General features: G+C 47.1%; 1 protein-coding gene across 4 annotated transcripts in view; it reads right to left on the bottom strand.

Annotated features, from left to right (window-relative positions):
- Positions 1-2,203: 2,203 nt before the first annotated feature.
- Positions 2,204-14,907, bottom strand: part of SOCS6 (suppressor of cytokine signaling 6) — a 31,311-nt gene continuing 18,607 nt past the window's right edge. For 3 of the 4 annotated variants that reach the window (XM_036245612.1, XM_036245613.1, XM_036245614.1), the window contains one exon: positions 2,204-7,645. In XM_036245612.1, the coding sequence (XP_036101505.1) occupies positions 5,928-7,529 (1,602 nt within the window). In that variant the 5' untranslated portion in view covers positions 7,530-7,645 and the 3' untranslated portion in view covers positions 2,204-5,927. Of the gene's footprint in view, positions 7,646-8,621; positions 8,670-14,907 lie in introns of those variants that run through there. The other variant, XM_036245615.1, reaches the window with a different exon arrangement.

Here is a 14,907-nt window from a genome sequence, read left to right as displayed (position 1 = left end):
CAAAGGACAGGGCTGGAGGCGCCACCTCTTGAAACTGCTGTGGGGGAGCCTAGAGAGCTATTCTCCTCAGTGGGATTCTAGGATGATTCCACACACGGAACACTGTATAAATTCACACGTGCCCTAGGCTGGTGTAACCAAGTCCGCGTGCCCATTAGGCTCCCAAGGCCGCTGGAGACCAGAAAGCAGCCTTGTGTGGCAACCTGTGTGCCTAGCAGTTCCCTGGTGTGGGGAGATCCGTGGCACATAATCAGAAAGTTTCCTTTTCGATGTAAGATTTACCCTAATTTGCAAGTCAGTTACCAAGGGCGGGGTTCGACGGCCCCAAACGACCTCTAGGCAAGGCAACTGGTCCTGTTCATGAACCCTGTCTAACCCATGGACTGGCCAGCTGCTCCTTGGCTTTTGCCCTGTGAGGGAGCCTGTCCCAAGGGGGCCCTGAATCGTTCAGAACAGGTGATGTTGCCTGGTATTAAGTAGGGACAATGCAGCGTAAGACAAAAATAATTTCGGGAGTCTGGCTACCTAACCCTACCATTCCACCCTTCGACAGGGTCAGGCCGGCATTACCAGGCGGCTGGGAGGTGTTGGCAGGGGGTGGGGGGAAACAAAGAGGCTGGCCCCAAACACCCCTTAATTACCAAGACAAGCGGATGAATGAGATAAACCAAAGAACTTATATGCATGTATATGTAACCAATGGACAGAGACAACAATGCTGGGGTGGGGGCGGGGGGCAGGCTGGGGAGGAGGGTGTCCAGGGGAGGAAAAACGAGAAACATCTGTAACAAAAATAAATAAATAAAAATTGAAGAAAAAAAAAATTTACCAAGACAAGCCATGATCAAAGGAGGAAGAACCCAAAGAGTCAAATTCCTGAAAAAGTTTCAGAAGATTAGGAAACCCTTGAAACTGGAAATTAGAATATGAAAAAGTTAAATTAAATATTTTTTTTAAATAGTAAAATTTCTATAAAGCTATGGATGTAGAAAAAATTTTTAAACCTAGACTGGAGGTTGAAATAGCAGACAGTGAGGACTAAATTAAAGTGAAATAAAGGTTAAAATATTTTTGCTTCCGAAAGTTGGAAGCTTAGTGAAGGGATAAGTAAAACCTGTGAGGTTAAAAAACCCAATTGAAAGGTGAGGTGGCAGGCCATGAAACTGGCCATGGTCAGCACAATGAAGAATTATGGAAGTTGAGAGGTTGACCCCATGTTTTCAATAAATCATCTGCTGTGGCCAAGGGTCTTTAATCTTCATGGAGACAGTGTGCACACTCGTGTGTGCCTGCTCCACCCTCCCCTCTGGGCTGGGCAGCCCGAAGGACCAGCACCTGCCGGGGACCCAGCCTGGTGCTGAAGGTCAATGGGCAGAGGAGAATAACACTGTTGACCTGGCTGGGCGCAAGCTTGCCAGTCCAGCCTTTTCCACACTCCGGGAGGCTGACCCTTCCCCTCCCGTGAGTTTGGATTTCAGCACCACCGGCCGGCAGCTCTGGGACATGGGAATGTCATTTGCCTTCTTTGAAAGTCAAAATGTGTGATATTTCCAAACAAGGTCATTTCACAATTTACCTTTGAATTAGCCAGGATTCAAAAAACAAAAAGGACTTGTTAAAAAGCACTAGAACAAACTTTTAAAGTGAACCTTTAACCCTATATGCAGTTTTAAGAACTTTAAAAACTTATCATTGAATGCAGTGGATAGGAGAAATCATTCTTATCCATGAATTTCTAATTAACGTCTATGCAGTGCACTTGGATAGCCCGGTTCTAGTTCTATGAAATACTATTAAGTAGTGAGGCATGCTGTTTTAAATGTCATACTCCAAACAGTTTTTATTACTGTGTTAATTTTAATGAGTCTTTGTTTAAATGTTCTGCCAGTTCACTCCAACCTCTACATTGAAGGCTTCAGGATATTAGCAATACTGGCTGATTCCCAATTTGATGTCTCCCATGAATGACACTATTTCACTTTTCCTCTTTGTATTAAAATTTGCTGGTTCCTACCCTCCAATCTCGGCCCAGTTTATGGGTCATCCAGAAATGATCTCCTTGACCCTATACAAATTACAGTCTGCAGCTGGGTATTAAATACACTACAAGGCAGATCTTGGGAACAAAATTTTTATTTACACACTGTATCTAGAAGTAGATACATAAGTTCTTATACAATTGATTTCCAAAAATGTGCAAGAAATTACTATAATTTGTGTACAAACCAAAACACGTATTAAAATCAATGGACTTTGGATAATTCATTGTGTGGTGTTCTCGGTACAAATGGTACACACCTGATTTGAAACATACAGAAAAATGTAAACTACAGCAATCTGGATTGCAAGGATTAATTTCATGGCACTCCAACAACTATAAAACTCCTTTAACCCAACACGTATAGTTATTACAAAATTCTGTAAGAATTTATCACCTCTGGATGGGCTGTTTGGGTCACTTTTCAGAAATAGCGACTACGCGTCCTCCGCGCTGTGATCAATAAAAAGGATGTTTATAAAAAATCTTTGCAGGATTAAAAAAGTGTTCGAAGAAACCGAATTTGCGACTACTAGCGTACCCATACTCTGCTTTAGAATTTTTAAGTTATTTACGGAACTAGCGATGGTTCCTGATCCGTTTTCAACAAAACTGTCTGTCGCTGGTAGCCATTTCAATTTCAAACTGACTTCACATTCGATGAAAATCCACTAAGATTGAAAAAATAGTCAGAGTCACTCATAAAACAAATCTCTCTCGTATACAATGTGAAATGTACAATGATTAAAACTGGCGTTTCCGAAAGTGCTGTTAAGCAGGGACCTTTCATCTCTTTAAGATGGTAGTGACTTCTATCCTGTTTCAATAATACTGGCTCAGAAATGATCATGTATACTTGGTTTTCTTTCCTGTGTGCCAATGATTTAGCACATGATGTCCTTCAATAGCAAGATGGTTGCCCTATGTAGCTGGTTTCCTTAAAAACTATTTTTAGCTCTGTGATCATTTCCTGGGATATACTATTGTTTACTTCTAAATCTTCGGATTATTGCACCAAGTAGAAAGAGAACAGTTTTCTTTAGAAAGAGAAAGAGTGGGATATTTTTCAAGTACTTCCTATACTTTCTTTCTATAAAAATGCATAATAGTGTCCTAGTAAGCCTGGAAATGGCTCCCGGCCTCCATCACGTTCTTTGATGAAATATTTGATAAAAACAACTCTGATTCATTTATTATGGCAAAAGGATACAGCTTTCCTGTTTTCTTTCATGCCTCGAGCTCAGTCTTTTAGAATCACATTTAAAAATAACTCCTAGCTTGCATCCAGGTTATCTAAGCCGCCATTCAATGTAATCCAGAAATTTATCCAAATTGTATCTAGACCAAACTACAGGATGAACATATATCTCGTGTCCCCTTCCACCTTTAACCAGCCTGTTGTAGGATCCCATAAAGCCAATCTTTATATTATATTGTGTTGCCTACTCCAAATGGTTCTCTCCAGGCAACAGCAGAAAATATTGCGATACTTCTCTGTTTGTAAATAACTTTTTGGCAAATACTTTTATTTTTATCGACACAGTATCAGACCCCAGGAATTTCAAATTGAACTGGAATAGGGCATGTTACTTTAAAGAATTTGATATTACGAATATACAAAAGCACGTAAGGATTGGCTTTCTAGATTAGAAGAGTATCAAGACTTGCCCTCCATAAAAACACGATACAATTTTAAGAACATTCAGATGAAAATCAGAATAATCGTAACTTGCAACTAAATGGCTAGACCTTAAACACATTCCTGCGAGGAAAACATGAGGAACAGGCTATGCCACATGCTAAGACAGGATTCAGGGCAGTCCAAAGACCTCTGTGCACCGTGATCTCACAAAGGGTACATGTAGATGCTTCTAGAACCATGGAGAAGCCACTTCAACGTCTATTATTAACACACAGTGACTCTGAAAATACCTGCCATCTAATATAGATGCACAGGGACCTTTAACTCACCCTAGATATACTTTAAATTGTTTAAAAATAAATAGTTTTGCAAAAAAATAGTTTAAATGTCTTGCATTAATTTGATAAGTTTACAACTCTGTAATAGTTTTTAATCCAAATAGCTTATAGTGAACACTTAAATTATATTATTACAGTATACTCAATATTCCATCTTATTAGGTGAAAACATCAGAAAATGAGTCTTTATAACAAGGTACAATCAACATTCCACCAAAATTCAGTACCTTTTCCCCTTTAAGTCAAAATACCATAACACGATGTTATGGTATTGTGCCTTTTCTTGTTAATTCTCAGTTCTGACCCTAAAAAACAGACAGAGAAAAAAATGGGGATACTTGACATGACTGAATGACAAAGCCATTAAGCTTGACCTAAGACCTTTACTCTTGTTCATAAATGGGGGTGAGAGCTAAGGAAACTGAGTGACAAAGGAAGAAATGTCTTAAGTTACATGTTTCATCTGAAAGAAACATTTTCTGGATGAGGCAAACCCAAAACACCACACGGAAGAATCATGCAGTGAGCCAACACCGCATGTCGAAATAACCACCGCTTACTGGGGATATCAAACTCCCCCAACCCCCCACCAAAAAACAACTGAATCTAAGAGCCAAAGTAACTGACGATGCCAATTTACCCAAGGCTTAAATCGAACACCTGTTTTGAAATGGCGGTGTATGGCAGGCAATAAGCCTTCCGTGTATCTGGTACGGGTTCAGTATTTTTCTTACATGGCGTTTTGCAATTTCTACAATCTCTCAACTGAAGTCACTGGGTTTGCTGTCTATTTTCTTGGTGGGACGAAGGAAGGCAGGCGCAAATCTAGCACATCTTAATAGTGACCACAAAAAAGAAAACGAAAGTCCAACTTTAAAACAAGGTTTCTTTTCCATTCAAATCAGTTTAAAACTTTATATAAACAAGAATGTTCCAACAGAATCTAGTCCATTTACAAAAATCAGTTCTACATCATGTTCACCCAAGAAAATGTTGACTACGTGAAAGAAATCAGACAAAACATTTCAGCCAAGGAACAGAGAGAGAACACAAAAAACTGCTATCACAGGAAACTATGACCATCTAGTATTTCTTTAATATTTCTGGTTCCGTGGGTCTTTGTATGTTCTGCCAATTTGTACCAGAGCTGACGGACAGAAAAGGCAACGATCTCTAAACTGGTGGTATACATTTCTTTATGATGTTTTTCATGTAAGGCCATTTATTAAAACAGACAAACCACACGATGGAAATGAAGGCAACAGGGAAATTCAAATTTTCACAACAACAACGAAACCAGCACAGCCTTGGACGTAATTTAGAAATGAGTGTCGTGAAAGACAGGGTGCAGGTCTGCGCTCCAGTACCCAAGATAGCGTCGATTCATAATCCCAAACCCATCTTTCTCAAGAAGGAGAGAACAGATCATTCTCAGTGTGGGCGTCGGTCCTGGGTGTCAGCACCCCGGTGTGCTTGCTCCCTCAGCACTCTCTCTGAAAACGGGCCACTGAAAGAGACATAACAATGCTCATTCTACACAGTTCCATTCACCTCCACTTAGGGCTGAACACACATGAAATGTGCTTTTAATGCATAAACATCACAGTGGATAGCAGCAAAGGACGGGGGTGGGGGAAGGAGAATCTGAGCATTCACATTGTGATTCTTCTGCACATGGATGAAAGAAAGAGAACTCGCACGCTTCTAAAACCTCGAGGCTTCCCTTTTGAAAGAACCGAAATCAACCCGAGACCCCTTGCGACGCTTCCCCACCCGGAGACCCACGGATTCCTTCGACCCGCACCCCCGAACCGGGGTGGCAGCGAAGACTCGGAGCGACGGCGTCTGTAAACTGGATCCCCCTCTCGTTCCTTCCTCCCCAAGTGCAGGGCGCGGGGCTCCCCTCGTTTCAGTAGTGCTTCTCCTGTAAATAGTCCTTCATTTTGGTGGGCAAAGGCAGTTTCTGGATGAGGTCTATCCTGGTGTACTGGCGGATGACGAAGCGGCACAGGTACTGCAAGGAGCGCACCTGCATGAACCGCGACACCGGGTTGGTCAGCCTGACCGGGTAGGTGGCGGACCCGGGCAGCCGCGACCGCGAGTAGCAGAAGGCCCCGTTCTCCGAGTCCCGGATGGAGTGCTCGATCAGGTCCACGATGGACGTGTGTCCTTCCACGTCCGGCTGCTCGTAGAAGCTGAACCTGCCGTTCGAGTGCTCGATGCGCGTGTGCAGGGTCTTGCCGTGGGAGCGGAAGCTCAGGCTCAGGAGGTACCGGTCGTCGGAGCTGTCCCGGACCAGGAACGAGCCGTCGGGCACGTCGGCCAGCTTCCCTTCTGCCTCCCAGCGCGTGATGGGGCCCCAGTACCACCCCTGCTTGGCCAGTTTCTTCAGCTCCTCGGTGAGGCTGGTCACCACCATGGGGCCGCTGCTCTGCACCGAGTCGTAAACCCTGGCGACCCCCGGGGCGGAGTGGGGGTCGAAGTTCAGGTGGCAGCGCACGCTCTCCGCCACGTGCGCGTCCGCGCCCGCCAGCCCCCCGAAGTTCCTGGGGAGCGCGCCGGTCTGCAGGGGAGGTAGCAACGGTGAGAGCGGAGGGACGTCGTCGAGGCCCGCCCGGGGGCTCTGCAGGAGGACCCCCGTGGTGCTGATCAGCAGGCCGTTCACCGCGGGGTCCACGAAGATCTCCGGGGCCACCACGAGCTCCTGGTCCACCTGGCTCTCGTCCTCGGGGAAGGCGCCGCCTCCGCCCGGCGGGGGCACCGCGGACACTTCCATCGGGGAGGAGCCGTCGGGGCAGTAGCCGCGCGGGCCCTCCAGAGGGTACGTCCCCTCCTCTAAAGGCACAGTGTACTGGATGTAGTCCTGAGGCAGAAGTCCGATGACGACGGGCACGTGCTCCTCCAGGTGCAGGTGCAGGGCCCCGTCCTGGGACTCGGAGCCCTTGAGCGACCCCGGCTGCTCCGGGCACACGGCGTCGGGCTGCAGGTCGCGGAAGTCCTTGCGAACCCCGTTGAGCGCGGGGCTGGGGCTGGACGAGTGCACCAGGGCCTTGACCCTCACCTCCATCTTGATGCACGTCTCCTCGGAGTTGGTGGGGCGCAGGGGCCACGGCGTGGGGCTGTAGTGATGGGTGCGGAGGGACGTGGACCGGATGGGCCTCTGCGCCCGCACATCCTTGAAGACCAGGGGTGCTGAGGAGGAGGAGAAGGCGTCGTCGTCGGCGCCCCCGGAGGGGGTGCCGCCCTTGCCCTTCTTCTGCTTGGCAGAAAGCCGTCTCTTCAACGTGCCCATGAGGCTCTCGCTCTTGGATCTGTTCTTGGCCCCTTTGTCATCCTCACCGCTGATGTCACAGCTGGCCATGTCCTTCCCGTAGCAGCCCCCAAACAAGGAGTCGTCCTTTCCGAACTCGCCGGCTAGCGAGGGCTGTTGCACTACCATGAAATCCGCTTCTTCTTTACTTTTATTCAAGTTGAAAGATTTCCGGAAGGTCTTCAGACTAATTTTCTTCATTATGACTAATGACCGAATCCAAGGGGATCAATCGCGCTCTGTAATCCGATCCGCGAACATCTGGACAGGCTGCATCCAGGTGTTCTCCGGCCTCAGTGACCCTCCCGAGCCATTTTCTAAAAAAAAAAAAAAAAAAAGAAAAGAATGAAATAAATTTTTTAAAAAGGTCACACTGAAAATTTTATCAGCAAACTTTGCTCTTACTTAGTTTCAGTCCTTTAGCGTTTGAGCACAGACACCCTGCCTGCGGCCAGGCCCGCCAACAGGGTTCCCATCTCCGGGCAGAGCCAGAGTGACCCGGTGGAGTCCGCGCTTGGGGACCCTTCCCTGCTCACAGAGCAGACCCTGGTCCACCGTTTCTTTCGCACCTCGCTTTCGGTGTTCTCCTGAATTACGGGTCAGGGTTCTTGTCTTCCCTAACGCTCACCTTCAGCACTAATTCACGCAGGACCCAGCCACTGGTCTGCGCCCCACACACAGCAGGCAGAGAAGGGGGACCATGTAAACAGAGGATAACAAGCCTAGTGGAGTCCTCAACAACTTACGCATGTTTTTATTTATTTATCTAGTGATTTTCTTTACTGATTTTTTAGAGAGAAAGGAAGGAAGAGGGAGAGAGAAACATCGATGAGAACCCCGGCCGGTTTGGCTCAGCGGTTAGAACGTCAGTCTGCAGACCAATGAGTCACAGGTTCAATTCCAGTCAAGGACACATACCTCAGTAGCCATTCAATCCCCGGCCCTGGTCAAGGTCATTCAGGAAGCAACCAGTCGATGTTTCTTTCTCTCTCAAACACTCTATCTGAAGACAAATGGAAAAATATCCTCAGGTGAGGATTAAAAAAACAAAAAACACCGATGAGAGAGAACATCAACTGGCTGCCTCCTGCATGCCCCCACTGGGGATCGGGCCCACAACCTGGGCATGTGCCCTGCCCGGGAATCAAACCGGGGACCTCTTGGTGCACGGGCTGATGTTCAACCACTGAGCCACACCGGCTGGGCAACTTATGCATATTTTTAAAAATTTAAACATCTGTAAAAAAATTTTTAAAACCACATCCCACTACCCATAATAAACTACAGTGATACCTCGGTTCTCGAACGCCTCGGTTTTCGACCAAATCGGTATTCGACCAGGAGATTCGAGAAACTTTTGTCTCGGAATCCGAACAAATATTTGGAACTCGAACTTCTGAGATGAGCTGAGTTGAGCCGAATGGCGTTCATTCGGCCCAGCGCGCCTTGCTTGCGTCATCAGTGGAGTGCAGAGAGAGAGTCACACTTTGTGGAGTCACGCTTTCCTTTTGGGTTTCATTGCTTCGGTTCTCGAACAATTCGGTTCTCGACCGTCCTCCTGGAACGAATTATGTTCGAGAACCGAGGTATCACTGTATCTGGGGAAAGCCCAGCAACACCCCTCTCCCCCTGTGAGTCCCACCCACCTCCACACCCAGCACCCCACCTCTGGCTCTCCCCCACACCTGTATGGCTAGTGCGGATCTAAGAAGAGCACGAAGCATCGTTCCAGAATTACGATGTCTTCCTCTTCTTTGTTTTTTCTTTGCAATTTCCACAGACAAATATTTACTTCTGTATCCAGAAATATACATTCTAAACTTTTTTTGTACACTGTTCCATCACTGAAATAATAGGATTTCAATTGTATAAAGCCTTTCTGAAAGTCATTTCAGAGGGAAAAATGTTGACCCCCCCCCCCCAAGTCATATTAACTGATCGCAGAAATCACCTTTTAAGCCAAGCCTGGTTTATTTCCCCTGTGGCCACGCCCGGCGGTGTGGGCCACACTGAAGTCCAACGTCACAGCCAGGTGACGAGCTTGGACTTGAGCAAAATGCTAACTGAGAGTAAGACTTTGACCTCCCCACCCATCAGTCGTTTGTGGTAGAAGACTGCAGCTCTAACCTTGATGACACGGGTTAACTCACTGTACGTTTACTAAGCCCCACTGCATACCCAGCCCTGTGTGGTGAGAAGCAGATTAATAAGGGGTCCACGGCCTCACAACCCAGGAGGACAGAGAGCGATCAGTGGATAAATTACAATACGAACTCGTTAGTAATGAATACAGCAATGAGAAGATAGGAGTTGTTTACTTTAGTGATAGAAGGAATCTGCTGACTGTGTAGACAGAATCTATGTGAAATCATTTATAGGAAAGACCACTCAGATGGGATGACCTACAGGGGATCGGCAACATCGCCTCTACAAAGAAAGGAGCAATTTTTAAAAGTCTTATTGTCAAAAAGAAAAGCTGTATTGTCATGTCCTATGTTTTTGAGCAAGCTGTAAAAAAGAAAGTACATTTAAATATCTGAAGTACCAGTTACTTTCTAACACTATTGTCTATTAGATGAGCTCGCTATCCAAGTACCACTATCTTCTACCCAAGCATAAAGATGTGACATCTACTGACATGTTATTTGTTTGATAAAAATATGGCCACTCATAAAAATTAGATAATGCAACGACAACGTATTTTAGCTGGCAAGTCACTCCTCTTAGGTGGACAGTATGGGTATGTGCTCAGGCAGACACATGCCAGCACCTGACGTCTCTGGACAAGAACAAGAAGCCGTGTGCTGTGGTTGTGAGAGGCACATCTGTAAATATAAAACCATCGTGTACTGGAATTTAGATATTTGTGGACGTATGATTAAGATGAATTACTACCTGCCATTAGAAAGCAGCTTATAGCCCTGGCCGGTTTGGCTCAGCGGTTAGAGCATCGGCCTGCGGTCCTGAGAGACCCCAGGTTCGGTTCCCGCTAAGGGCACGTACCTCGGTTACAATTTGTCCCCGGCCCTGGTTGGGTCGTGTGGGTGGCGACCACTCAATGTGTCCCCTTCACGTTGATGTTTCTCTCTCTCTCTCTCCCTCTCACTCTATCTGAACAAAATATTGAAAAATGTCCTCGGGTGAGGATTAAAAAAAAAAAAATTTTTAAAAAGACAGAAAGAAAGCAGCTTATATAAAATGTAAGTAAAGTAAAATAATTGGTTCACTTGAAATTAACTATATATATAATATACATATATATATACACACACATATACAAATATATATAGTTATGTTGAAATTGTAAAAAAACAAAAGCAGGAAAAAAAGTCAACAGAAATTGTAAGAGCCAAGGAAAAAAATAGTAAGCAGAAATGAATACACAAATATATGACATGTCTGCATTCTGTGAGTTGGCTCTACCGGCCCCGCCTACTCACTGTACCCCAACCCCTACACGCTGGGTGGCTCCCATGTGGCTAGTCCTAACGCTGTCAATCAATGATTTACCATAACTTACCATGCTTAGCATTTACATACTAGCTTCATTTCAATTTGCCTTTCTACAGAAATATTTTAGGAAATATTTTCATGAAAATCTGCATATTGCATGTTTAAAACCCTTCATAATGGCGTGATGTTTTTAAAATGTTTGAAAATCAGTGAGAAATTCTGCTGCAACTACACTAACAAAGTAATTTTACACAGTTACAGGTGTGTATGTCATGGAAGTACCTGCAGGAATGTTTCTCAGAAAACACTACCGCACGCAGAGGCCGCCCACCCACACGTGGAAACCTGACGTGGCCAATGGAAAGGCCATTAGTCCACGGACGGAGCCAACAACGGGTTAAGAGCTGGAAAAATAATGGAAGTGGATTTCATACCTCACACCATAATGAAAATAAATTGTAAGTACATTAAAGATCTAATTGCAAAAATCTAAGTTTAGTTGCAATAAAATGTATCTTTAAAGCTTTTCTAAACAAGCACTTAAAAGATAAGCAATAAAACCTGAGTTCAGAAGACACCACAAAGGGACTCAGATCCCCAGTGTCCAATTCTGTGAAGCCAAGGAAACAGGACAACTACACCCAGCAAAGGTGCAGTGACTGCCCCGAATCAGAGGATTTTAGTACATTCTTCATCGTGTAGAAACTGCATCATCTGCTCGCCAGGCTGACACGGTGACCCGAGGACCGAGAAAGCCTGCCTGTGTTGAGTGATGACCTTCTGGCTCCCTAGCACTGAATCCACAGTGTCCACCAAGAAACTGGGCATCAACCAGAGATAAGAAAACTTCGTTCCCAGTATCCATAAAACTGAAGGATATGAATAAAGAGAAAAACGTGTAGCCCCAACAAAGAAAGTACTGTTCACAGTAAGGATGGAAAGCCAGCACGTTCTGGATGAACCAGATCAAGGGATGGATATCCAGGTGGCTCCCGCATGGCCTGTCTGGAGTGTCACCCCAACATCTCCCAAACTCTAGCACAGAAATCAGCCTAGAGTTTGACCTACAGGGTGCGGCCCGGCTAACTTCCCAGGAACGGTGTAATGTGTTAGCTCGGTTCCAACTGCAATTATAAAGCTTTGTTTCCTACCTGTGGGCCTGGCGTATTGACGTTGTTCCCTCCTCCTGATAAAGGTTCTTCTCCTCTCTTCTAATCCACCTTTTAGAGAATTCCTTAAAAAGATCTACTCCCTCCTGAAATCTTCTCTGATCACCCAGCCAGAAGGGCGCTCTCCCACCCTGCTGTGGCCTCCACAACTGAATCTGAGCCTCTTTAATGGGATGTCCCAGAGTGGCTTAGAATTAGCGGCTTATTCTACCCTTACCTTCCCACGCACATGGTCGTAGTAAAATGCCTTGTTCGTTTTTATATCCCTAACAAGGAACTACCATCCCATACTTAATATGTACTGCTTAAATTCTTTGATACCAAGTAAACATCCCTTAACTATCAAGTAAATGAACGGACAGAAAAAGCCATGCTGTCCGGAACTGGCCAAACCTCTCATCACAGTGAAGCACTCTATCTCCTGTCAAAATCAAGTCCTCCCTCCGTGGTCGAGGACCCGCAAGCCCGTCTTCACGGGCCGCGGAGACACACAGGCCCTACCACGGCACCGGTCCCTCCCGTTCAAGTGGGATGTGTTCAGGCGAGACGACCGAAGAAACGCTGCCGAATACCCACTAGCAAAGAGAAGAAAGTATGTGAAATAACTCCCCAAAAGTACTTCGAAAAATAAAAAGGATCTCTGGCCCCAAAGCCGAAGCTGGCTGGGGAGGAGGGCGGCCTCTATGGGGAGCAGGCACCCGTCCACAGGGAGAGACGGCTGCTCTGCGCGCCTGGCGCCGCGGCTCGGGGGGCGCAGCGACTGTCCCGTCCGCTCGCGACTCCTCTCGCGAAGCCCCCTACCAATCTGCCAACTAGTCTACTGGCTCCAAGAGGAACTGAGATGCTTGATGCAAACGAAGAGAGCAGGAATGCAACTTCCAAGACAGGTCAAAGCAGCAAAAGGAGAAGGCTGGGCAGACAGTCCGACAGCACATGCTGAAAGCAGTGAGCTTTGACCCCCACCGCGGCTGGTTATAAGCTGTGTTAAGAATCAGACCAGATGATCACCAAGACGCAGGGGGGCACAGGGATCTCCACTTCTGCTTCCTGGCTGCACCTACCCTGCGGCCTGACAGGTGTGGTAAAGCCAGGCAGGTCAGAGTCAGTGAACCCCCTGAACCATGGAGATCTTGTCTATGTTCTTCCGTCTGGGCACCACTATCGTCCCATCCTCAGAGGAGCCGTGACCCCAAAAGGTGTGTCCTAAGTGGGAAGAAGGACGCACGGTCCTGGCCGCCGCTGGCCACCGTCTCTGGGAGAGGCCGTCTGGGCAGTGCAGGCACAAAACAAGTGAACCAAGGAGGCATGACGAGGGGAACTGTGACAGAGCCCACAAAGGAGGAGGCGATCAGTGACTCTGGGGGTCTGACTCCAGATTCCAGGAACCCCCAAGGCCCTTCCTAGGCCCCTCTGATGAGCCCTTTGGGCCAATGCTGCAATGATAAGGAGAAGCCACGCCAAGGGAAGATCAAGGGGAAAGAACAACTTCCTAGATTGAGGGAGGGGCATATGCAAAGGCCCTGAGGTCAGAACCAGCAGATGCGCGGGAGTGAGTGAGGGGGCCCGCAATGGCCACGGTCAAGGTATCTGGGTCTGACTGCAAGAGCATGAGAATTGTAAGGTTTCAAATATCAACATGGTCTAGTTTCTCTGTACACTTTCCAGTTGTGAGCTCACATGTCATCTTCTTCAAAACACGCACACAGACCTACCAGGACTTAGCTTTGGTGACAAAAACAAAAGCAAAGCCCGGGGGGGGGGTGTCTCAATGCGCCCCAGTACCTTAATGAAATACATGATGTTGAAAGCGTCGCTCGGGAACACGTGTAGCTCTCGGAGAGTATCACTCAACTTTCCCTGCTCGGCCACACGCCTCTTCAACTTTTCTAACAATGGTTTGCTTGAAAGAGTTCACGTTCAACAGAGAAGCACTGGAGGGACTTACCCATGAGTCAACTGCTGCGAAAGTTTTATTCATCTCTAATCTCCATTAGCAAGTAATTCTTCCTCATGCCTCCGTTCTATGACAGAATTTCAGTGACTAACATCCAACTTCAGTTTGCATGATTAATTGGCTGAAACTTGACACCTGGCCAGAGACAGCTGCGGCGGCGAGCCCCTGGGTCCACGGTGTACCAGTGACGATGACAGACCCGTGTGCAGGTGTGCAGACAGACGCCACAGCTCGGAACACCCACTGCCTCCACTCGGGGCTGGGGGCAGACACCCGGGGCACGGGGCACGTACTGTAAGTGACCTGTGAGTAGGTGAGCTCTGAAAAGTGCAGAAGACAGAGACCCCGACGTGGTGTGGGGAGCAGGCCTGCGTAAGCAAGAGTATAGGGGCCCTGGGCAGCCCGTAGAGGGCAACAGCCGAATCTCCTGCCCACATCAGCTCCCGTCTTTCTCAAATCCAACAGCCAAACTTCAGGAAGAGTAAATCCCAAAGAGCTTCCCATGTCGCTCAGTGGAAAACAAGTCCTTGCACAGGGCTGTAGGCCCCGCGTGGTGTGACCCTCCATCCTCGCGGCCCTGCACCCTGTTCCCATGCCGCAGTCTTCTTTTTCGGGCACTCAATAGGACTTTCGTACGTATTAACGCTCTTTGTCTTTCTCCTCTTCTTTATAATAAAGAAGGGGAGCTTGATAAAAGCAGGGATTTTACCCACTGATGTCTCCCAAGAGTCTAGGCCAGACCAAAGGTGTAGGAGGTGCTCAGTAATGATGGACACATGAATGTGAGACATGCAGTTCTGATCGGGTACGGTAGAGAGATACCCTGACCACTACCACCGCCTCGCTCCCCCCTAAAGGGATGACGTATCGTTATTTAGGACGAAGTTATACTTAGCAGGGCCCAGAAGGTCCGACGCAGTCTGTCCCTTCCTGGCTTGATTTCTGTTCCCTTCACACGGAAAACATTCATAGGCACCACAGTCTCTCTCCACACAGAACTTTC

This window comes from Molossus molossus, unplaced genomic scaffold, assembly GCF_014108415.1.
Source record: "Molossus molossus isolate mMolMol1 unplaced genomic scaffold, mMolMol1.p scaffold_m16_p_6, whole genome shotgun sequence".
In the NCBI taxonomy this organism is placed as follows: domain Eukaryota; kingdom Metazoa; phylum Chordata; class Mammalia; order Chiroptera; family Molossidae; genus Molossus; species Molossus molossus.
Note: the sequence above shows the minus strand (reverse complement) of the source record. Positions and strands in the feature narration are given on the sequence as shown.